This window comes from Typopeltis vanoorti, chromosome 3, assembly GCF_054136105.1.
Source record: "Typopeltis vanoorti isolate ZY-2024b chromosome 3, IOZ_Tvanoo_1.0, whole genome shotgun sequence".
NCBI lineage: Eukaryota > Metazoa > Arthropoda > Arachnida > Uropygi > Thelyphonidae > Typopeltis > Typopeltis vanoorti.
In genome coordinates this window covers 155,259,102-155,282,741 of record NC_143551.1, presented here as the reverse complement: position 1 = coordinate 155,282,741, position 23,640 = coordinate 155,259,102, and the positions used below count along the sequence as shown (strand labels likewise).

General features: G+C 36.8%; 1 protein-coding gene across 3 annotated transcripts in view; it reads right to left on the bottom strand.

Moving 5' to 3' along the window:
- Positions 1-20,179, bottom strand: part of LOC150108681 (histone-lysine N-methyltransferase SMYD3-like) — a 197,170-nt gene extending 176,991 nt beyond the window's left edge. For all 3 annotated transcript variants that reach the window (XR_016550678.1, XM_090416146.1, XM_090416147.1), the window contains exons 1-3: positions 19,686-20,179; positions 9,262-9,325; positions 3,499-3,609 (exon numbers count right to left, since the gene is read on the bottom strand). Coding sequence is in view for 2 of the 3 variants with exons in the window: in XM_090416146.1 (XP_090272272.1) it covers positions 3,499-3,609; positions 9,262-9,325; positions 19,686-19,789 (279 nt within the window). In the remaining variant the exon portion in view is untranslated. The remainder of the gene's footprint in view (positions 1-3,498; positions 3,610-9,261; positions 9,326-19,685) is intronic.
- Positions 20,180-23,640: the final 3,461 nt, after the last annotated feature.

The following is a 23,640-nucleotide window of genomic DNA, read 5'->3' as shown; positions in this document are numbered from 1 at the left end:
TTAATCAAAGAAATGTTTTAATGGTAAATAGATTCTGTATTAAATATTATTAAGCTGTTTTATTTATTATTTTGTCAATATTGTAAGAACTTATATTTGTAATTTAACTACGCACTTATTGAAATGCAAATATTCTATTTATTCTTTTTTGTGAAAGTTTAACGTTATGTAATAACTGAATGTAGTTATATAACCTAATGTAACATTCGCGAGAATGTTTACGTCTATCGGTTGTCATAGAGACGCGTGGAAATAAACGAGCGCGTGTGAGGGGAGCGTTTGTGGAGGAGAAGAGAAAATAGATAGGTAGTAGTAAGAGGGAGTCGGAACGGAACTTTGGAACTATAAGGTAGCAAGGAAGTAAACTAAAGAAGTAGAAGTAATTAAAAGATTCCTAAGGATAGGAGTTGAGTAGATATTTTTTTATATAAGTGAATCTTATAGTTGGCTGAAAGCAAAACCAGCCGTAGTAATAAAAAGAAATTATTGCCGTAATCAGATAATTAGAGAACTGGACATTCAAAGAAGAATACTGAATAAATCCAGTCAGTCTACAATTACGACTTATTTCTGTACTAAAATGAAAGGGAATTGTACGGAGTTAAACTAGTTGATGAATGATAAATAAGAATAATTAATGTACCTCATAGTTGTTATCTGGATTTTTGAAGCGCAATTAGTAATGTTTTAGTTATTTAGTGTTTCGCAAGTGTGATAAATACAATTTGAAAGTGTGCTCACAAAATATTGGAAGTACTGAAGATTATTTCTGGTAAGGACAGTCATATTAGTTTATTTCAGTGTATGAAGATTTAAGTATTAGTTCCGTTGCGCTGTTTCTAACATTAACTGTAGCATATCATCGAGGCTGAGAGTTGAAAATATAGTTACATTGAAATAATATCTGCCGTGGTTAGTGCCTGTTATGAGTTAATCATAGAGTGTAGCTGAGAGATACATGGAAACTGATTAAATAAGAAATTCTATTGTAATAAATTGAGTAAAGAAACTTTGTGATTCTGAAACTGTGAATTAGTATGTGAAAGTTTGGAAGATTGATTTATTGTGTATGACTTGACCTGATGTACTGGCTTGACTGAGTTGTCATATTTAAAAGTGAAATTCATGTATTTGTTATATAACCATATATTAAATGTTTTGTTTGTTAATTTAAATATTGTGTTTGCCTGAATTTCTTTTTACTGCACCGTTCACAAAAACTCGAATCTAGCGGGAATCCCAGAAAGAAAGAAAATAAATACCATCGGCCTGAATGAATGAATAGACTGATAACTAATTTTGAATTAATCCCACTAATTCATATAGACTTATCTAAGGATAGAGTGGCGCAGTATAATAGAAATTTCTCTACCCTTAGATCTGTGATTAATTTGCAATTAGTTTTCCTTTATTTTAAGAAAGTGACTTTTAGCAAGATGGCGGATTCGAACGTCAAGAGAACACGTCACGACAGTATCTACATTTATGTAAAATTATAACAGATGCTTTTACAGCAGTGGAAAAATAGGTAAAAAGGGATTATTATACAATATGAATGGATGAAAATTAAATTTAGCAATGCAGTATAAACAGAATTAGCAATACATATAAACAGAATTACTAGAAGGTACACAAATAGATAAGGTATCCTACAGCAATACATGATTAGCCGAAAAATAAACTAGTAAATAAAATGCATATGCAAAATTTAAGTTAAACAATGCAGTATCTACATATAAACAAAATTACTGCAGAGGTTTCAGCAGTACATAAATAGATAACAGTACAGGTTAACATATGCATATACAAAACAAGTCAAAGAAAGCAGTATCTACATATAGTAAGATTACAACAAATGTTATTATACTAATACATAAAGAGTCAGAAAGGAATTATTATACAGCATATATGCATAAAAATTAAGTTTAGCATTGTGGTATTTACATATTAACAAAATTACAACAGGGTGACACAAATATACAAGATCAAGGCCTACAGTAATACATAATTGGTCAAAATATAAACTAATGAATAATATGTATGTATAAAAGTTAAGTTAAGCAATACAGTATTTACATATAAACATACAGTCAAATGTGTTTGTACAAATTAATTCTTTCTAAAAAAATTAAAAACATTATGCAATCTGCCTGAGTCTGCTAGAATTTCCCTGAGTGTATATGGCTTGGTTAGATAGGTGAAATTTTCATTCCTCTCTCATGTAAATTGTTGACACGTATAAGGAGCTGATAGCAATCTGCTCACCAAAAATTCCACTCCATCATCTGGACCATTCTGGGATCTACTGAATCCCTTGCTCCTGCAAACTATCCTACTTTGTACAAACAGGAAGAATAGCAGGACCATACCATAGAGAGATTCAGTGGAATCAAACCTTTCTTATAGCAGATAGAAATTTGAGAGACTATTTCTAGAATCTGCTTCACCAGATAATATATGCCAAATCTCAATAAATTCGGCTGCCTCATTATACCTAAAATGCGGTAGACCATCATCACAAGACTTTCAGTAAGTTTCCATCATCACATACATAGAGGTGCCAGTTAGAACCGTAGGATCCTGCCATTCATACATAGTCTGTGTTTGCTTTCTTATCAGTGTGCCAGTATGTACATGATCAACATAATTCTTTGTGCTCATGAAGATGCCTAGGTGACCTAGACAAAGTATTGCCATAATTTATTAATTAAATAAATTTAGTTATTATTTAGTGAAATAAACACTGTATGTTTATTCCACTAAATATCAACATGAGTACTTAGTTAGGGGGAAAGGGGTGAAGCTAATTATAACTTTTTTTTACAAAATAGGAATGTAAAAAAATCTGGTATTGCCAGATTATAATAAAATATACTGCATTCCATACAGAAAATAATGCTATGGTAATGAACAAAGAATGGGCAGCTTTTTAATAATGACATAAATTACTAAACTATAGCTGAATATCAGAGATTTAAAATGATTGACATATTTTAATTGTACAATTCCCTATTCATTCTTAGAGAATAAATTAACTACCATAAATGTATCACTTCATCTATTAAACTGAATGCTTGGACATGTGTATGCATGCGTGCACACACACTCAAATGCAGGTTTATTGCTACAATAACCAGCATGCTTAAAAAAAATACAGAATAGAAGCTGCTGAATATGATTTGCCTCACTAATCTAGTTGTAAAACTGAATTAATGTTTTAATTTATTTAAAAAAAAACTAAGAAATCCTAAGTGTCTTTTTTCATTTTTGCTAAGAATCAAATCTATAAAGTCACTTCTACAAGTGGCACCATCTTCTTGAATCATTACAGGCAACTCTCCTTGATATAATTCACCACACAAGAATATGAAATTCTCAATCATGCATATATGCATGTGCTTATGCAGAAGTGGAACATGAACTATGAAATTTTACCACATATAAATCTGAGCATTAAAATTATAAAATGCAACTAATTCATTTACAATTTTAACATACCTGCAGTTTATAAATAATTTGGGCTATAAATCGAAGACTATCAGTTGGGATTTTTGGAGATATTAGCTTGATGTCTTTACACTCACATTTATGGTAAGGCCAAGCTTTACTCTAGGAAAAAAATAAAATTAAATAAATAAATAAATGTTTTCAAAATAACTTCTATCATAAACTTCAGAATAATAATGAAATTACATAAAAAATATAAAAATTAAAGTAAAAAAAATCTGAACTTATGAAAAAATATCAAAATTTCCTATAAAAATTTTGTAAAAATTCTGTAAACAATTAATCTGATTAATAAAACATGAAAAGACCAAGATAAAAATATTTTGATGAAATTAAAAATGCTTTAGAAGATCAAGATATAAGTATAATGAAGGTCTAGAAATAATGCAAAAATGGATAAACATCTTCCTAATGTCGTACAGAATGATAATCTCCTACTCCTTAAAAATAAGAAACAGGAGATAAGGCATCAAAATGAAGGCCAATCTATTTCATAGTGTTCATTGAAAATATAAGCAGAAAGGCCTGACTTATCTTTTCATTAATGGATAATATCACTGTGATGTTCACTGTCTTGAATTTTGTAACTTCTCCCAGTATAACTTATGTAAACTTGTTACAGGAACAGGAGATCTTATAGATGAGACAGTATATTTTAGGAAAGGAACACTATCTTTTGGAATTTAAAAAAAAAACAAAAAAACAGCTTCAATGTATCTGCATTAGTTTAAAGGAGATTCCAACACCTACGTCTTACAGTATAGATGCAAAAAAACTGGAAAGTCTCACAAATGTATGGTAAAGAGATGAAGCCATTATGTTTGATGTCAAGTTTCTTGATACATAATCTGTGAACTCTGGATAATCATTTAGAATGAACTGGTTGTAAAGTAGCATACATTATTTCTTCTTTTTGTCAACTTCAACTTCTAGGATAATTGCCAGCTTGTTTTTTTCATAAGATAATAAAAAACTCACATACTGGTTGACACTATCTTAAGTTCATGCATATCAGATTAACAGGAAATTCTGGTGTTGAAATGAAGGAAGTCTTCCTCTATAGAATTACAGTTTTACAGGTAAACTCTACAACCATTCAGTGGAAAGAAGTGGCTTGATTCTCATTGCCATATTAAAAGAACATTTATAAGGACTTTTGACTAAAGGTGAGTTGAAAGTCACATTCAGTTGACTTTCAACACTCAGGCATATGGAGGGTTTCAGCTCCATGCTTTCAGTGGATGCAAAATAGCAAGTACTCAACAAAATCTGCTGCTCCACAAAATGCCTTTCCACTACTCTAGTATCTACATTCTCCTTGTACAGAGACACTATAACTGTTTTACTCAGTATCACCATTTGTGATGAATTTGTAAACTGCAGTTTGTCCATGACATCAGTTCTATTGCAGTGACTTCCCTAAAGTAATAAAGTGGCTCTTTTTCATGCTACTGTATCTAATATTTTGTGCTCAGTTTGGGTGCAATATTTATTTGGGAATGTCTGATTGCATTTAGGTGCTTTTGTACAAATACATGAATAACCAGATATCAGTTCTATTATAAAATAACTTTATAGCTTATGGATAGCCAACAATTATATAGAATTTTAAAAAAAAAACTCCAACCTATTTTATCCAACATTATGTGGACTTCGGTCAAGGAGATAGACCATTAACTACATTCAAAAGATGAATCACAATAATGAGTCATAGTTCATACAAATATTAGCTCATGTCTCAGATGCAGCTTAAGTACATGATATTATACTATTAGAGTTCAAAGAAGCAATTGCAAAAAATTGCATAGATAAAAGATAATAATAATAAAATAAATTATGAACAGATCACTTCCCAAAACTTGGATATTGGTACACAATCTGATTGGTTCAGGTTTGGACAATTTTGCAGGGTTTCACGTTTCTAGGAAAAGATGACTGAATTTGAACATGCTGGAATGACGAAATTTAGTCTAGTTCCAAAGAACTCTGTGTTAGTGGCCTTGCTTTGCATACTATTGGAACTAGGCACAGAGTTCTTTGGAACTAAACTAAAATTCATTCTAGCAAGTTCAAATTCAATCAACTTTTCCTAGAAACATGTGAAACTTTACGAAATCATCCAAACCTGAACCGATCAGACTGCATGCTGATATCCAAGTTTTGGAAAGTGATCACTATTAACACATTTGCTGCCACGCTACTTCGGCATAGTCTGTTCCCGTACGCCGAGCAATTTCACTTCTTCAAGGTCAGTACGGTAATCTCGTTGCCATCGGTAAGCGTCATACGAGTATACTCGTAGTTGGCTTGTGCAGAGCATATATCATCTATGAGAATACACAGTTTTAATGCTAGCTCCACAAGCCAAGCATTTTCACTTCTTCAAGGTCAGTACAGTAATCTCGTTGCTGGCGGTAAGAGTCATACGAGTATACTCGTAGCTGGCTTGTGTGGCTGGTTTACCAACTACGAGTATACTTGTAGTTGGCAGTGAACGTGTTAACTGTTCCTAATTCATTTTATCTACACAACTTTTTACAATTTTCCTTTGAACTTTAATAGTGTAATAACGTGTACTTCATCTGCAACGAGACATGACCTAATATGTGCATGAATTATGACTCATCATTGTGATTCATCTTTTGAATGTAGTTAATGGTCTGTCTCTCTGATGAAGTCAATGGATGAAATATACTGAAGTTTTTAAGTTTTTAGCTACATGTATAAGGAATTGTATGCAAGAGACCGTTTACACTTGAATGAGGAAGGACGTAGGCATCTGGAGGGATTGCTGTTCTGAACGAGTCAGTGTGTCCCAGGGAGGATGATAGCAAGGGTGGCCTCTTGTGGGAATAGATACTTGGGAGAAGGGAGACAATGTCAGGTAACACTGAGCCCAGTGGAGTCTAGAAGGGATAATGCTGGGTATAGAAACAATGGTATTTATATGCTTTATACTAATGCCAGGAGTATCCGGAATAAGGGAGAGGAATTGGTGGCGCAGATAGCATCAGCCTGGCCAAAAATTATTGGGATCACTGAGACGTGGTTGACAGAAGGGGATATAATAACAGGAATAGAAGTCGCTGGGTATAGCATTTTTTGTCAGGATAGGAGGGGAAAGCGTGGTGGTGGGGTACTGCTTATGATAAGTGATGATCTATGTCCTCTAAGAGTGGAGGCTTTGGAAGGAAGTGAGACAAATGATTTTGAGAGCATATGGTGTGAGGTAGAGGCAGGCAAGACGGGATATTTGGTGGGGTGTTGAAACAGACCCAGGAGCACGGAGGATGGGGACCAGGAGATGTTTAGACAGCTAAGTTTGGCAAGTGCAAGAAGAATGATTGTTATGGGAGATTTTAACTACAGTAGTATAAATTGGAGAGAGGAAGATGCATGTAGCAATAGTAGAATGGAATTTCTAGAATTCTTGAGGGACAAATGTCTTAGGCAACATGTAACAGAGGGAACAAGAGGTTCAAGAGTTTTAGATTTGGTTATAGCATCAGAAGAATTGATAATAACTGAGATGACATCTCTCCCACCACTTGGAGAGAGTGACCATATGGTTTTGACTTGGAAAATGAATAGACATGCAGGAGTATCAAAGAGACGGGAACTTATGTGGAACTATAATGCAGGTGATTATAATAGTCTTAGACGTCAACTTCGGGAAGTTTCATGGAGGGAGGAATTGGAAGGCCGGGATATCGTTAGTGTGTGGGAAATTGTGAAAGAATATTTGTTAGCAGCAATGGTAAGTTGTATACCACGAGTGAAGAAGAGGACACAATTTGGAGTAAAGTGGATGACAAACAATATTAAACAGGAATTGCATGTGAAAAAGAGGCTATGGAAGAGATATAAGGAGACAGGTGAAGAGAGGATGCATGAAGAATATAGGACACAGACCAAAAGAGTGACTAGTATGGTAAGGAAAGCGAAACTGGAATATGAGAGGAGATTGGCCCTAAGATCCAAAGAAAATCCTAGGGAATTTTTTAGCTATGCGGCCAGTAGGAGGAGAAATGACTGTGGAAGAATGATATTGTGGGATAAAAATGGGAATAGAGTGACTGATGCAGAGGACATAGTGGAATTGTTTAATGACCACTTTATTGGAGTATTTCATCCTGGAGGAGTCAGTTTTAATGCTAGAGGGATAAGAACATTAGATGAGGGAAAGGCATATACTATAATAATTTTCTTAGACTTAGCAAAGGCATTTGGCAGGGTGCCACATGATAAGCTGATATTTAAGTTGCAACACATGGGTCTGGATGTCAGATCGGTCAACTGGATTCAGGATTGGCTGTCTGATAGGTATCAGAGAGTTGTGTATGGTGGAGCAGTTTCAAGGAGACAGAAGGTTACAAGTGGAGTCCCACAGGGCTCAGTACTAGGACCTATATTGTTTAACCTTCATATCAATGACATTGCCAGTGGATTGCAAGGGGATATTCAGTTGTTTGCGGATGATGCGAAGCTGGGAAGGATTATTAGTAATAGTGCAGATGCGGTAGCCCTGCAAGAGGATTTGAATAAGCTAGATAGATGGGCAAATGAATGGGGGTTTCAGTTTAATGCAGTAAAATGTAAGGTCTTGAGGTTTGGGAAACATCGATGGGATGCTGCATACTCTATGGGAGGAGTTATACCGGAGGAAGTTGGGGAGACAAGAGATCTGGGGTTGATGATTGATAGAAACCTGAAGTTTAGGGGACATATTGCAAAGGTGGTGAAGGTAACACAGAGGATTGCTACAATTATGAGAAGGACACTGACCTGCAGAGATAAGAGGGTTATCATTCCATTGTATAAGTCTCCGATCAGACCACACTTGGATTATTGTTCTCAGATTTGGTCCCCAGGATTTGAAGGTGATAAATTAACTGTGGAAAAGATACAAAGACGGATGACAAAGATGGTCTCAGGACTGTACAAGGATAGTTATGAGAATCGGCTGAGGGAATGTGGACTGCAGAGTTTGGCGGATAGAAGAAGGAGAGGTGATATGATTGAGACTTTTAAACTGTTGAGAGGTGGTTACAGGGTTGACACTGGGGAGTTCTTTCACTTGGTTGAACAGTGGGAAGGAGTGATGACAAGAGGCCATCCCTGGAAGTTACGAAAGGAAACTGTGAGCAAGAGGGTGAGGAGTGGTTTCTTTGCATGGAGGGTGGTTGAGCCATGGAATGCATTGCCTGATAGAGTGGTGAGGGCGAGAACGGTCAATGAGTTTAAGGAGTGGTATGATAGACTTTGTGTTTCTTAGGGGGAACCTCCCCTCGATGAGTCTTGACAGACTTTATGTTCTTAGGAAGGACCTCCCATGATGAGTCTCTTTTGACTCCATGGAGACCTGAATAACTAATATCTTGTTATTCATGTATTTGTACAAAAGCAACTAAATGCAATCACACATTTTCAAAAAATATTGAAATTAATTCATTAGATCCAGTAGCATGACAAAGATCCACTTTATTACCTTAGGGAAGTCACTGCAATAGAACTGATGTCATGATTATCTGATTAAAGGTATTAATCAGATCTCAGTTCAGTAGTGATATGGATCTTTGTGTTCAGAAGTTGAGTCCCCAAAACAATCACACTTGAGTATAAATAAGGAGCATTGCAAGGGCCAATTTATATTCATGTGCTAACAATTTGACTGAGAACATTCAATCAAAAAATCACCCTCTCTATTATTAAGGTCCTAAAATTTGAACATCATGCATAAGTTTAGGGTCTTACCTGACAGCTTCTATCACAATAATATGTAAAACTGCACTGTGAGCACCGACGTAATTTATCTTTCCTAAAAAAATAGATTTTATATTAGAATGACACACATTTATCATTTACATAAGAAATAATAAGTCAAATATATGTAACCACATATATAATCATCAATACAATACATCACACACACACACACACACACACACACACACACACACACACACACACACACACACACACACAGAGAGAAACAAATTATATTATACACCCTCTGTCCAAAAAGAAACCAAACTTTTGATAGAAAATTAAACACAGGCCAATTATAATTATTTAAATCATTTATTTCAATCAATATACTTTCCTTCAGCTTCGATACAGTGTTTGGTACAGTCAATTAATTCGTTAAATGAGTTTTTTTTATATCGGTTTTTGGGATACTGTTAAGGGTCGTGGTTACTGCTGCTTGAATGTTTTCAATGGTGTCGTATCGCTTTCCTTTCATCGGCAAATGAAGTCGGGGGAAGAGAAACAAGTCACAGGATGCTAAATCAGGTGAATATGGTGAGTGATCCAACACACAAAATTGGTTTTGCTCAAAAATTGTCTCACATTGTTCGAATGATGAGATGGTGTATTATTGTGCAAAAGTGACCAGCTGCCTGCATCACGATATTCATGCTGTACGTGACGAACTCATGCTATCAATCGGTTCAGAACTTCGAGATAAAACTCACAATTGACTGTTTGGCTAGGCAGGACAAATTGTTTGTGGATTTACTTTTGACTTCTCCAAGCGACTTTTTTTCGGATGCCCCTCTTCTGGTGGTCTCCACTCAGCATTCTGGCACTTTGTTTTGGGCTCATACTCAAAACACCATGTTTCGTCACCAGTAATGATCGTTTCAAGGAAGTTTGAGTCCTTACGAGCGGTTTTAATGAGGTCCTTGCAGCGTTCAATTCGATACATTTTTTGGTCGTCGGGGAACAAATCATGAATTCAATTTATGAAGGCCCAAACTCTCGGTCAAAATGTTGTGCACAGTTGATTTTGGAATCCCCAATTCATCTTCAATCAATCTCATGGACAATTTCGGGTTTGATGAAATCACGTGCTTTTTGGATGTTAACTTCACTCAGTCCGGTTTTTGGAAGGCCTGGCTTTTTGTTGTCCTCAAGCATCTCACAACCACTTTCAAATCGCTTAAACCACTCGTAAAATTGAGTATGGGATAAGCATTCATCACTGTATGCTTTTTGAAGCATTTGATGTGTTTCGGTAAAACTTTTACCAAGTTTAATACAAAAAGTCAATCGCAGCTCTCTGTTTGAAACTCATTTTCCGACCATTTGTCAAAACACACTGTCGCTCTTGGCATAATAACTCAGTTTCTAATGAAACAAATGTCATAAACAGTTGACACAACACTAATGAAGGTTGCCGTTTTCAACAACAAAAAGATACAAAAGGTGGTGCCACTAATTTCTTCTATTTTCCGAAAAGTTCGGTTTCTTTTTGGACAGAGGGTGTAATATCAAAATATCACTAATTTTGTGGTATAAAATCAAGTACATTAAAACTACAGTCCTTTATAAAGCAAGATTGAATGCTAACATGATTGAATTTGACTCTTTTAAAATTCATCATGTTATAATCATGTTCTATAATTGAATATTGCATATTCTATTATCTATTCACTAAAAACTGACTAAATAGCTGCAATGTTTTACTTGTTCTAATTCTACGTTGTCATGTTAATGTTTTCCAACATTTGTTCCTACTGTTATTATCATATAGGCATCACTATGAAGACCAAAGATGTATCATAAAAAGCAAACACTAATCATTGTTAGCACAAATATATCATATGAATTATTAGGATATATGTCATATGAATACATTCCATTAATTATTATGGTTATTATTTTAAATTTAGAGTGAGTCTTCACTAAGTTGGCCTTTAATGAGTATGGAGAGTTTGCATTCTGACATTCTTAGTGTTTATTACACACACTGGTGTCCAATAGCTAAGGATAAACTACAATTTTACCGGTATATGAAAATATTTTCATGACTACAGCCAAATGTGGATATAAACTTATTGCAGCATACTAATAAATTATATTACACAAAAAATGTGTTATAAATTTTATACAAATTAAATTGCAATACGTTTTTGGCAAAAGTTACAAATTTCCTAAGGACACAGTTAAGGAATTAATGTACAGTGCTTACAGAAAACTATGTGGAAACATTTCAGTATGGAATATGTCCACTCTGAACTGCAATGCAGCTCTCACGTCATACCATGTTTAGCACCAAGTGATTCAGGAGTTCTTGAGGCAAACTAGCCATCAAGGAGTTATTTTCTGGAGGGCAATTCTGAGCAGCAATGTATCTCCTTATTGCATCCCACATGTTTGGGATGCAATAGGGAGTTGAAGTTGAGATCTGGGGAGCATGCTGGCCGCTTGATCAATTAATATCCTCAATCTGCTGAAGTATCTCCACTGCCCATTCTAAAAGTTCTAGCTCGTTGCATCCATTAAGCATAATGCCTCACCACTATGACCCCAGCATCACTGTATCCATCCCTTTCAAGAACATTCTAGCGACAGTAAGCAGTACCACTTTCACGCCAAATCAAGTGTTGGCTAGAATCAGAGGAAAGACTAAAGCAACTCTCATCATAAAGAGTACATTAGCCCATTGGTGATTTGTCCAATTTTAATGGATACAACACCACTGAAAACATGATCCACGATGATCTGTGGATAAAGGGAAGCAGACTACTGGCTTTCGGATGTATAGACTTATCACAGACGTCTTGCCAGTTTCTTGAGATATCCACGTACTTGTGCTTGAATGGAGCTGATTTGCAAGTTGACCTGCTGTGGTGTGTCAATTATAATTTACTGTTAAAACCAAATATCTGTCTTCATGCTCTGTGATGAAGCAAGGGTGACCTCTTAGCAAACATCTGGAACACATTCCATTGAATGCTGCCCGGAGCCTGGACACAATGCTATGCGAGATTCGCAACTCTTTGGCAATATTAGTTCGCAACTTTATTCCTTCATGAAAAGAGCTTCCTTCAAACACAATTTGCTTAGCACAGCCTTTTGTCTTCTATTCATGTTGAGTGCTATCACATGATCCCTTTGCATGCAATTTGAAAATTTGAATGTGTGTATCCACTTTCTATTTGAAATAGTCAGTTATATAAATTGCCACAAGCTGATTCATCTAAATTTGTGGAAATTTAGATGAATAATGTTCTCCTTCGAAATAATGTTCTTCCTTCGGTTTTGGACATGAGTATACTTTTCTGGTATACTGAGTCTGTGTGTACTGTAGTGTCTTAAACAATAGTAGCTGCTGTACCTTTTAACTGATACAATGTTGTCCTACATGACACTATTTGAGGACTACATTCATACGATACCCTGCAAGATTTTGTAGCGTGCTCTTCTTGGCATGTATGCATCAATGTAAATGAAAATGTGGCAGGTAAGAGATGGGGAGGGGTATGTCATCATAATTGGGAGAGCTGGATGATCTCAACATCAGTATCCCTGGTTTCAATAGCTGCAGTGGTAAAGCATCAAAAATATGTGAGTGCAGGCAGAGAGGTATGACTAGCCTGATTGAGGATGAGGAAGGTGAGCATGATGGGGAGGGTTATGTCCAGCCCCACATCATGGGGCTGGACATAACATTAGTAGTGAGGCTCGCGATTTAGCAGATTTTGAGGAAGATGGTGATGGATAAGCGAAGGTATGATACTTGTAGAAAGAAACACAGATACTGAGAGAAAATATGAGAATGAGTTGAAAGGAAGAAATTAAAAGACTTGAAAGGCTAATTGACATGAGGTGAACAAGAGGAGTGAAAAAAAAGTCATGGAAATAACAGAATGACAGAGAGAATAAGAGAACCAAGGAAAGAGAGGAAATTAGAGAAAATCAAGAAGGCACAGGGGACAAAGGACAGAGAAATGAGAGGAAGATATGTCAGTAGGATGTTAGAATAGGTTGGGGAACTGTTGTTCTCCCTTTGGCCTAGTAGAAAAATGCTCTCCAGATGTGGGCATCTGTAGAAATGACTAGTGTGTCAGGACAGAAAAACTACAATTCCAAGGGTGAATTGGCAGCAGGGATAGCTGCTTGTGGGGATAGTTACTTGGGAGAATGCATGGTGTATCGCAGAGTCAAATAGAGTCTAGAGGAAATAATAATAGGTGCAGGAATACTGATAATGCACTAAAGCTTCTCTACACAAATTATTATTATTATTATTACATGACCCCTCCAGGGAGTCCAAAGACTCATCAAGGGATGGCACCTACTCTACAACGCTGTCTCCACCATTCAATTCACCAACTAACTGCAACTATACTAACACCATCTACTGCCCACCACCACACTAGTATTTCCACAGACAATCACAAACATCCATGCCCATCCCATGGCAAAATTTGAACCCGTAGACTTTTGGCTGGAGAGCGGATACACTAACCACTTAGTCAAAAAATGCCAGAAGTATCAGGAATAAAGAAAATGAACTGGTGATAGTAATAGCTTCAATCTGTCCAAAATTTGTTGGAATCAAGTGAAACATGGTTGACACAGCCTATTTCAGCAGAAGAGTAAATGGGAAAGTGGAATGTTACTGATGAATAAGAGATGAGTCATATTCTCTCAGAGCAGAGAATTTGGATGTAAATGGTACTAATGGTTTTGATAGCATATAGTGCGAGGTGGGACAGACAAGACATTTATTGGGATGTTAATATAGGTTATGAGGGCGAAAAGCAGGAAATGTTTAAGAGGTTTAGTTTGGCAAGTGCAAAACAAGTGATTGTTATGGAAGATTTAAACTATAGCACTATAAACTGGGCAGAGGAAACAGGATATAATAGTAAGGAAGCAAAATTTCTGAAATTCTAATGCAAAGCATGTGACATGCTTAACTCTTTGCTAATGCTTTGGCATTATAAAGTGCCAAGGGGGATAGCCTCCACAACTTCTATGCCATATTCCCATGGTTGGACTACCTAATTGCTTCTGGCGTTCCAACCAAAACATATGCACTGAACTTATTATCAAAGTAATCCTCACTGGCATGGAAACATACACTCCACACAGTACTCTGAACTGCCATTCCCTAACTAAACCCTCGTTCTCCAAAAGATGTGCCAAGGCTGTACAGATGAAACACCAGACATACCATAACTGGCTGAAATCAAGAACCTCATTCTCCTTTAGAGCTTATACCGAAGCCCGAAATTGATGCAAAAAAAACAATCAATGTTTCCAAAACAGAGTTCGAAAGAGCAAAAAACAAGAGACTAGCAGCCTGTCCAAATGGCAGCCGAGCCTTTTGGTCTCTTGCCGAAGAAACTGGCTGTAACTTCTGCCCAACACTATTCCCACCCTTATCGTACCCAGATGATCCTATTGCATCATCACCCACAAAAAAAGTTAATCTTCTGGCTTCACACTTTGCTTCCGATGCATGCATAACTGACGATGGTAAATGTCCCCCCCCCCAACCATTTCAGGCACACAACATATAATGCCCCCTATATCCTTTTGCCAGGATGAGATCAGGAATGAGATCACAAAAAAGTCTCCTGGCCCTGATGGCATTCCCCCAAATTGTCCTGAAAGTTTGACAACCAGAACTAACTTCTCACCTATGTTGCCTATATATACTTTCTTACTCCACTGGAATCTATCTCATAAACTGGAAATTGGCCTATATTCAGCCCATCCCCAAGAAGGATGACAAATCACTGCCGTCCAACTACCATCCTATCTTGCTCACCTCAGTCCTATCTAAAGTAATGGAAAAAATCATCAATTCCCATCTCCTACACTACCTTGAAGACACCCACCTAATAAATGACCACCAGTATGGATTCCATTGTTGCCGATCAATGGAAGATCTGCTCACATATGTCACCGATCTCTGGACAAATGCCATGGAGAAGTTTGGAGAATCTCGAGTGGTTGCACTTGATATCCAGAGCCTTTCACTGGGTCTGGCATAAAGGCTTACTAAGCAAACTACCATCATTCGGTCTGACCCAGGACATCTGTAGTTGGATTGCCAGCTCTCTGTCTGGATGCACACTGTGTGTGATGGTGGATGGCTCCCTATCCTCTCACCATTCAATTAATACTAGGTTCCAATAGGTTCTGTCCTCTCATCACCCACTTCCTGCTATATATCAATGACCTACTTCAGTTAACCCAATACACAGTTTTGCAGACAACAGCATACTACACTCCTCGCTTTCATTTGATGAACCTTACCCTACTCACCTATGGAACATCAACCACCACCACCCTCAATTCTGATCTCCAAGCCATCCTACAATGAGGTTCAGATAACCTCATCAATTTCAATGCTAAATAAAACCCAGTTCTGTTCCATTTCTCATAAAAAAGAACCATTTTTTCCCAATATCCTTTTTGACGATACCCAATCCAGACAGTTTGAAATCTCTCTTCTTGGAATTACCCTCACATCAAATCTCTCCTGGCATAAACACATCACAACCATTGCATCCTCAGCTTCAAAAAAACTAGGATTTCTCTTTCGCTCAAGACGTTACTTCACCCCTGAACAGTGTTAACATTATACAAATCACAAATTTGCCCAGTTATTGAATACTGCTCCCACATATGGGGTGGGGGCCCCTAAAAGCTCTCTCAAAATGCTTGACGCAATACAGAGAAGAGCAATTAGACTTATCAATGACCCTTCTCTTACCAACTCTTTCCCCTCACTTTCACACAGACATTTGGTTTCTGCAGTATGTATATTCTACAAATATTTCCATGGGAAATGCTCATCTGAAATAACATCGATAATTCCTCCACTCAGTACTAAGCTCGTTGGAACATGTGCAGCTGCTGCTCAACATCCCTTCACAGTACACCTAGAAACAAACAGAACAAGGTTTTTTCCTCCTCCTTCATCCTTGCAACTGCTATGTGGAACAGTTCCCCCCCCCCTTGCTGTGTTTCCCAAGTAATACAATTTATAGTCATTTAAATCAAATGTAAACAAGTTCCTCTTTTCCCAATCCACTACCCATACATGGTATTAATGTACTATAGGTTGACCAACCAACCTCTTTGTGTATGGACACAACATTAAAAAAAAAAAATACTTTACTAATACAAAAGATTGGAATTAAACAGGTATCTACTCAGAATATTTTTTTCATTTGATAAAAGAAATGTGAGAAGTCACTCACTATAAACTATATTTGTCAAAGTGATTTATTTTCCACTTCATTTTTTTATTAAGTGTCAACAAAACTGCCTATGAAAAAATATTGTTTATTCACTTCTACAATGCCATTACCAGCTAAGAATATACTACTGTTGTAGGACTGGTTCTGTCACTGACCTTAATATGTTTTAAAATAATGAAAAGGATCACCTTATTCTTACATGTCCTATAACTACAAAATGACTAACTTATACTACTCTTCACACTAAAAGTATCATTACATGACATTATTATTGCATGACAACAAGACTCGTTTCAGGAAGCCACTCTATACTATTATTATTATTATTATTACAAGAGGCCTCTGGGGAGTCAAAGAATCACTGAGGAAGGCCACATATCACTAACACCACATATGCCTTTTCTTGAATTCATTCACACTATCTGCACTCACCACCTCCAAAGGCAAGTCATTCCAGTCAAGTACTGCTCTATGACAGCAAAATCTAGCTCTCATTCCTTTCTTGACTGCATTCATTCTCAATCCTCCAACCTCCAGAAAAATGAAAAATTTCATCTACTGGGATCTTGTATGATCATTCTAAAAGTCTGTAAGTCTCTATCATATCATCCCTCTTTCTCCTGTCTGTTAGCATCTTCAGTCCACAAATTCTCTCAATCTCTCCACATAACCCACATTCTACAGTCCTGATATCATCTTAACATTCTCCTTTATACTCTCGCATCACCTCAAAAACCAGATTTGTGCTCAATACACCAGATGAGGTTGTATCAAACCCTTATTCTTATATATTCAGTGTTAGTTTTGGCATTTATCCTGAGTTGTCTACTAAAATTCCAAGATCCTTAGGTCTAGCAAATTTCTTCTAGTATAATCCCATCAATATAACATGCTGCTGGTCATCTCACTGCATGAAACTGCATAATTTTACATTTGCTAACAGTGAAGTGACAGCCATATTAACACGCCCATAATTCTAGATTATTCTTTAAGTACTGCATGTCAGTTGCATTCTTGATTACCCTGCCTATCTCTGCATCATCATCAAAAAATAATGGACTAAGGACTAATCACTGGGGTACACCACTATGAGAAAAAAACTAGCTCTCATTTCTTTTTTTGCATGCAATCATTCACCTTAAATCTTGTGGGCTCACATCCCCCATACACCACTTTTTGATATCTGTCAGTCAGTCATCCTCTTATTTAATGCTCTGCTCTCATATTTTATTTTGCTGTTTAAAAATCTCTTCAATTTTCCAAATGCTGACCATCCCATTCCTATTCGTCTTTTCACTTCTTCCATGAATAAGTGTAATGAATTGATGGAAGAAGTGAAAAAACAAATAGGAATGGGATGGTCAGCATTTGAAAAATTGGCGAGATTTTTAAACAGCAAAATAAAATATGAGAATAGAGCAACACTTTCAACCAGTGTGTATTGCCTGTTATGACATATGAAGCAAAACCTGGCCAATCAAAAAAGAAATAATAGATAAAATGCAAAAATCAGATAGAATGGAAAGATGTCTGCTAAATATAAGACCAAAAGATAAAATCAAAAATGAAGAAATAAGAGCCTAAAACAAAATTTTTAGATATTGGAAAAGTATATCGCAATACTCAAGGAGAATAGATGGCCAAGTTTTACTGGAGTGGCAGCCACATGAAGATAAAAGATCTGTGGGAAGACCAGAAAGAAGATGGCCAGACAATATAAGGAAAACAATTGGAATCCCCTGAATCAACAAGCTCAGGATAGAAACAGATGGGGAGAATTGGAGGAAACCTATAGCCAGAAGTGGCAATAAAAAGGTTAAAAGAAGAAGAAGAGATTGCTAAGGTAGCTCATAAGATTACTTGGCTATTGATGAACACACTAACAAGTAGAGATGAGGAAGCTGTTATTCCTCTTTATAAGGCCTTGATACATCCACATCTGGATTACTGTGCTGAGATCTGGTTTCCAGGGGGATGAGGAAATGGTAGAGAGGATTCAGAGGTGAGTGGCCTGTGGAATGTTCTCTATGAGGATCGGGGGCAAATGCTGGTCTTGAAATTCACGCTTGCTCTTGTTATCATTCAGGGAGTGAGAGGTGTGATTGAAGTCTGATTAGCGGAATAATGAATTGTTGACCATTTAAAACTATATATTTAGAAATGTACGTATATTTAATCATACAAATACAACATTTATTTTACAAATGATATTCTATATTTTTCAATTTAGCTACTTGAATACAAATTCTACCCTATGGTTCTTCTTTATGAACTGGTCAATAACATCGTCATAAAAAGTTGGTTGTAACTTAATTTTCCCAAGCAACACGCACACTTGCAAAGGCTGGCCGAAGCTCACTGGCTAGAGCTGCGTATGGCCTGTGTTTAAGCAACAGAGTGAGATGAAATGGCTATGTGGGCGCGTGAAATCACAGTGCCACTGCTAGGACCTGGAAGCTCCTACAACCGAGAAGCCAAGGTAGCTTTGACTAGACAAGCAAGCATCGGCCTTCGATACACAATGCAAAGCTCAATTATTGCCGCACAAGCTTAAGAAGTCTTCTGTCTACAAAAATAAAAGCCTAAATGGAATGTTAATAAATGCATGCATTTATTAACAAATAAATATTACTTCTTTCTCAATTAATGAGCTTGCGCAGCAAGCATAGCAAGCATGGAGAATTCACCCCCTGATGAGGATAAATTGACAACGTATGTGGATTACAGAAATTGGTTGATTGCAGAAAAATAGGGGATATGATAGAAAGATTTAAGTTGCTTAAAGGGTTTTATAGGATTGATGCAGGGGAAATATGTTCTGGCACCTCAGCACTTGGCTAGAGGTGCCAGAACAAGATGGTCATCCCTGGAAGTTGAATAAAAGTGTAGTGAGTAGGGGTGGGAGGACTAGATTTTTTGCTGGAGAGTTGTGAATGAATGGAACAGGTTGCCAGAGTCAGTTGTGAATGTTTTGTGTGTTAATGGGTTCAATGAAAGGTATGATAAATTGTGTGGATAATTTGGATCTCCAGACTCCATGGAGCTGTCCATACAATAAGAATAACAAACTATCTATGTAGTAATGAAAACTTTATTCTAAGTATAAATCATGTTAATAAACAGTAACTGACTACACTTAGTGTCCGTAAAAAAGAACATTATTCTTACCTCCTCAGACATGTGTCACACACATGTCCACGTTCAGTGTTATTTACAATATACGCAAAAGGTTTTGAAATCATTATCACATCACCCAAATTATAGGTACTCATCTCGAGATCTTCGCAGGCGTAGGTTACGAAGATTAAAAAATATTCATTTTTAATAGGAGACGCATACTTTCTTTAGAGGCTATTTTCACAGTGAACAGCACTTATATTTTCAGAAACAATATTAACATTTCCAGTTTTCACTGACAATGGTCTACACATAAGAGAGAAGAAAAAAAATTAACCGAATGCAGTTCGTGAACTTTTACATTTTGCTACCACTTTGTAGCTAATTAAATTTTTTCCTTTTAACCTCCTTTTTACTTCTTTCTCTGGGAAGGCGCGATTAAATTTCGACAAAATCACCTTACCAATCTTCTTATAAGCACAAATGATAAAATTGTTATCCCTCTAATGAAATTTAACTACAGTGAATATCGTTTACAATTTATATTCTGCCATGCCAGCAAAGAGAGCTAAACACTGGAATATAGCATACTAATTAAGAACTAATTATGTTAAAAATATAAAAGATTGGCATTTCATCGTTCATTCCCGAGACCAAGTGGTTATTTTCCCTGATGGTTCGATTTTCTAATGAATAACTGAGGGTTATATAACTATTATTATTTTTTTTTTTTTTTTTTGAGACCTTCAGGTAGTTAAGGGCTCATCGAGGAGAGACTATACATCGGCCAAACTAGCTGTCATACCTTCCTAAATTCATTCACACTAGATGCACTCACTAACTCCCAGGGGCGCGCCAGTAGTGTCCGGCACCTGTGTGCAAAACTTTAGTTGGTGCCCCTATCCCCCCCCCACCAATAAAAAAATCACTTAAAAAAAAGTTTGTTTTAAAAGTATTTCCTCCTCTTTGGCGCATTTACTATCCTGAAGTCTGTGTGCATCGCACATTCCACATATGGCCGGCGCGCCCCTGCTAACCCCCAAAGGCAAACTAAAATACTTACTCACTGCTCTCTGGGAGCAAAACCTAGCCCTTACCCCCTTTCTTGACTCCATGGATGCCCCCGTGTCTTCTCCCCACATTCCACATAAAGAAAAATCCCATGTTATATGATATCATATAACAGTTGATATCTTATGACACCCATTCCTCTATCATATCATTCCCCCTTTCTCCTTTTAACCAGAGTCTCCAGTCCACATACTCACAATCTGTCGTCATAATCTAAATCCCATAATCCAGATATGACAGTTGTAACTCTTCTTTGCACCCTTTCCATGGCTTCTATATCCCCTTGGAACCCAGGAGACCAAATCTGCACACAATAATCCAGGTGTGAAAAAAAAAATCAGCTAACGCCTTTTTATTCACGTATAGCGAGTAGGCAAGACCGTTTTAGCCGTATCTAGCGTTTAGAGACTGAGTGAGCAGTTCAATCTCCACTGGTACCCAATCAGAGATAGCTGGCCCAAGGCTATCACTAATTAAGCAGCATGCAGTGAAGAGGCAGCTCAACAAGTGCAGCCATCTGGTGGTCCCTAACCCCAACAATATATTTAATGTCTGAAATAGTGTGGGTTCTACGGTCGATTTTCTTGAGTTTACGGGACATTCGCTTCAATCGCAGTTATCCCTTTTACGCAATTATACGCCAAGATCTGTTTCCTCTTCGGTGTCTACTAGCAATACCCCGCTAATATAATATGCTGCTGGAACTCAAATCACGCCAAAGTGTATAACTTTACATTTACTAACATTAAATTGACAGACATTTTTGTTTGCCCACTTTTCCAGTCTATTCAAATCATTTTGTAAGTGCTGAATGCCAGTAGCATCCCTGATTACTCTGACTATCTTCGCATCATTGTCAAACAATTGCACATCTGATGTTAGATCCTTCCTGATGTCATTAATGAATAGATTGAACAATAATGGCCCAAGGACTGAACCCTGAGGTACACAACTGGTTACTTTAAGTCTGGCAGATTCACACCCACTGTATACTATGTTTTGATATCTGTCTGCCAACCATTCCCTGATCCAAGTCAAGAGTTTATATTCCAATCCCATATTCTCCAGTTTACGCAACAGCCTTTCGTCTGGTATATCCTATCAAATGCCATAGATAAAATTCAACATTATTATAGTGTATCCATTCCTTTTGTCCAACTCGCCCATAAGATTGTTATAAAATATGAGAAAATTGCTAAACATGACTTTCCTTTAGTAAACCCATGCTGTTCCTTACAGAGTATATCATGTTTGTCTACCCATTTCTGTATGCGAGTTCTTACCAACTTCTCTAAAATCTTCACTACCACACATATCACAGATACTCATAGGTAGTTAGACACATCAGTTTTTGCACCACCTTGTACAATCGAACTATCATACATTACTTCCATTCCTGTGGCATAATTACTGAGCTGAGACTCAAGTTATACAAATGTATGAAAGGCGTAGCCAATTTGGCTCAACATTCCTTTAGCAAATGGGCTGATATTTCATCTGTCGCTATAGACAAATTCTTATCCAGGTTATGCAACAATTCTTCAACCTCATTTTCATGAATCCCTAATGCTTCATCCAATGTAGCAATAGCGTTGGGCACCATGTTACATAGACGTGGTTGATATATCTTAGTAAAGTGAGTGCTCATTAACTGAAGAATCTCATTAGCTTCCGACATTGCATTCAACAAAGTTATTCTTCTGCATTGATTCTTTCTTATACCTGAGATATAACGATAAAATTCTTTTAGATTGCCTTTCGCTTGCACAGGGATTTTGCCGACCTTTCTCCCTTATTTTTCGTATAGTTTATGACAACTTTGCCGCACCAAAAAACTTGCCGCCCCGTGCAAATGCATGCCTTGCACCGCTGGCCCTCCGTTTGCATGTCCAATTTCTTTTCATACTCTGATTTAGATTTTCTCACAATATTTGTTACTTTTCTGGCCTGAAATTTATATATTTCACAACTCCTCTCACTCTTATTCTCACGATATTCTTTCCACATCACCTTTTTCTTCTGGATTTCATGCTTAATAAGGCTGGATATCCATTTCACTCCCAAGATATTTATTCTTTGACCACTAGGGATACATTCAGATCAACTATTCTGAACAATTTTTCAAAGATTTCCATGCATTGCTTACATTTTTCTCATTCAGTAACTGATACCATGGGACCAAAGATAGTATTCTCCTAAGTTGATCATAATTTCCAGCTTTGTAGTTCAGCATGTAAGCTGTTTTTAATGGGAGCATCAATACAATTAGATACGTTCACAGAAAGTACAGCATGATCACTGTTACCAATTGGTGGTAAAATCGCCATATTCTTGACAGAAACCCAGTTTGACGCTATGAGCAAATCCAACACTCTTTGACCTTAAGGTCCTTCTTTCACATGCTGCTTGAGAAAGTTGTCTCGCAACAATTCAATAAATTCCTGTTCTTTCTTATCGTGAGATTTCGCTTCTACCCCATCAAAGTTTGGAAAATTAAAGTCATCCATATGATCATGCGTTTGATACTCATATGGCTAAATTGGCGATGCATTTCTTCGTCCCCTGCAACTGAGCCGCTAGGTCTGTAGCAACACCTCACCATATATTTCATTCTGCTAACCTCCACTTCACACCAAATAGACTCAAGCCCATTGCTACATGGGACATTGTTACCATCATTGTTTTCTTGTATTTCTAAGTCATCTGATATTATTAGTAGCACACCTCCTCCTCCTATTATTCCTAAAAATAGTATATCCGTTACACTCGATCCCACTTACCATATCTGATTCTGATAGCCAGGTTTCACTAATGCCAACTCATTAATTTTTGCCCACATCGTATTCAGTAAAGCAACCAACTTAACCCCTTTGTTTCTAATGCTCCTGGCATTTCTGTATAGACATAATAAATTATGACCTAGCCTATTCTTATA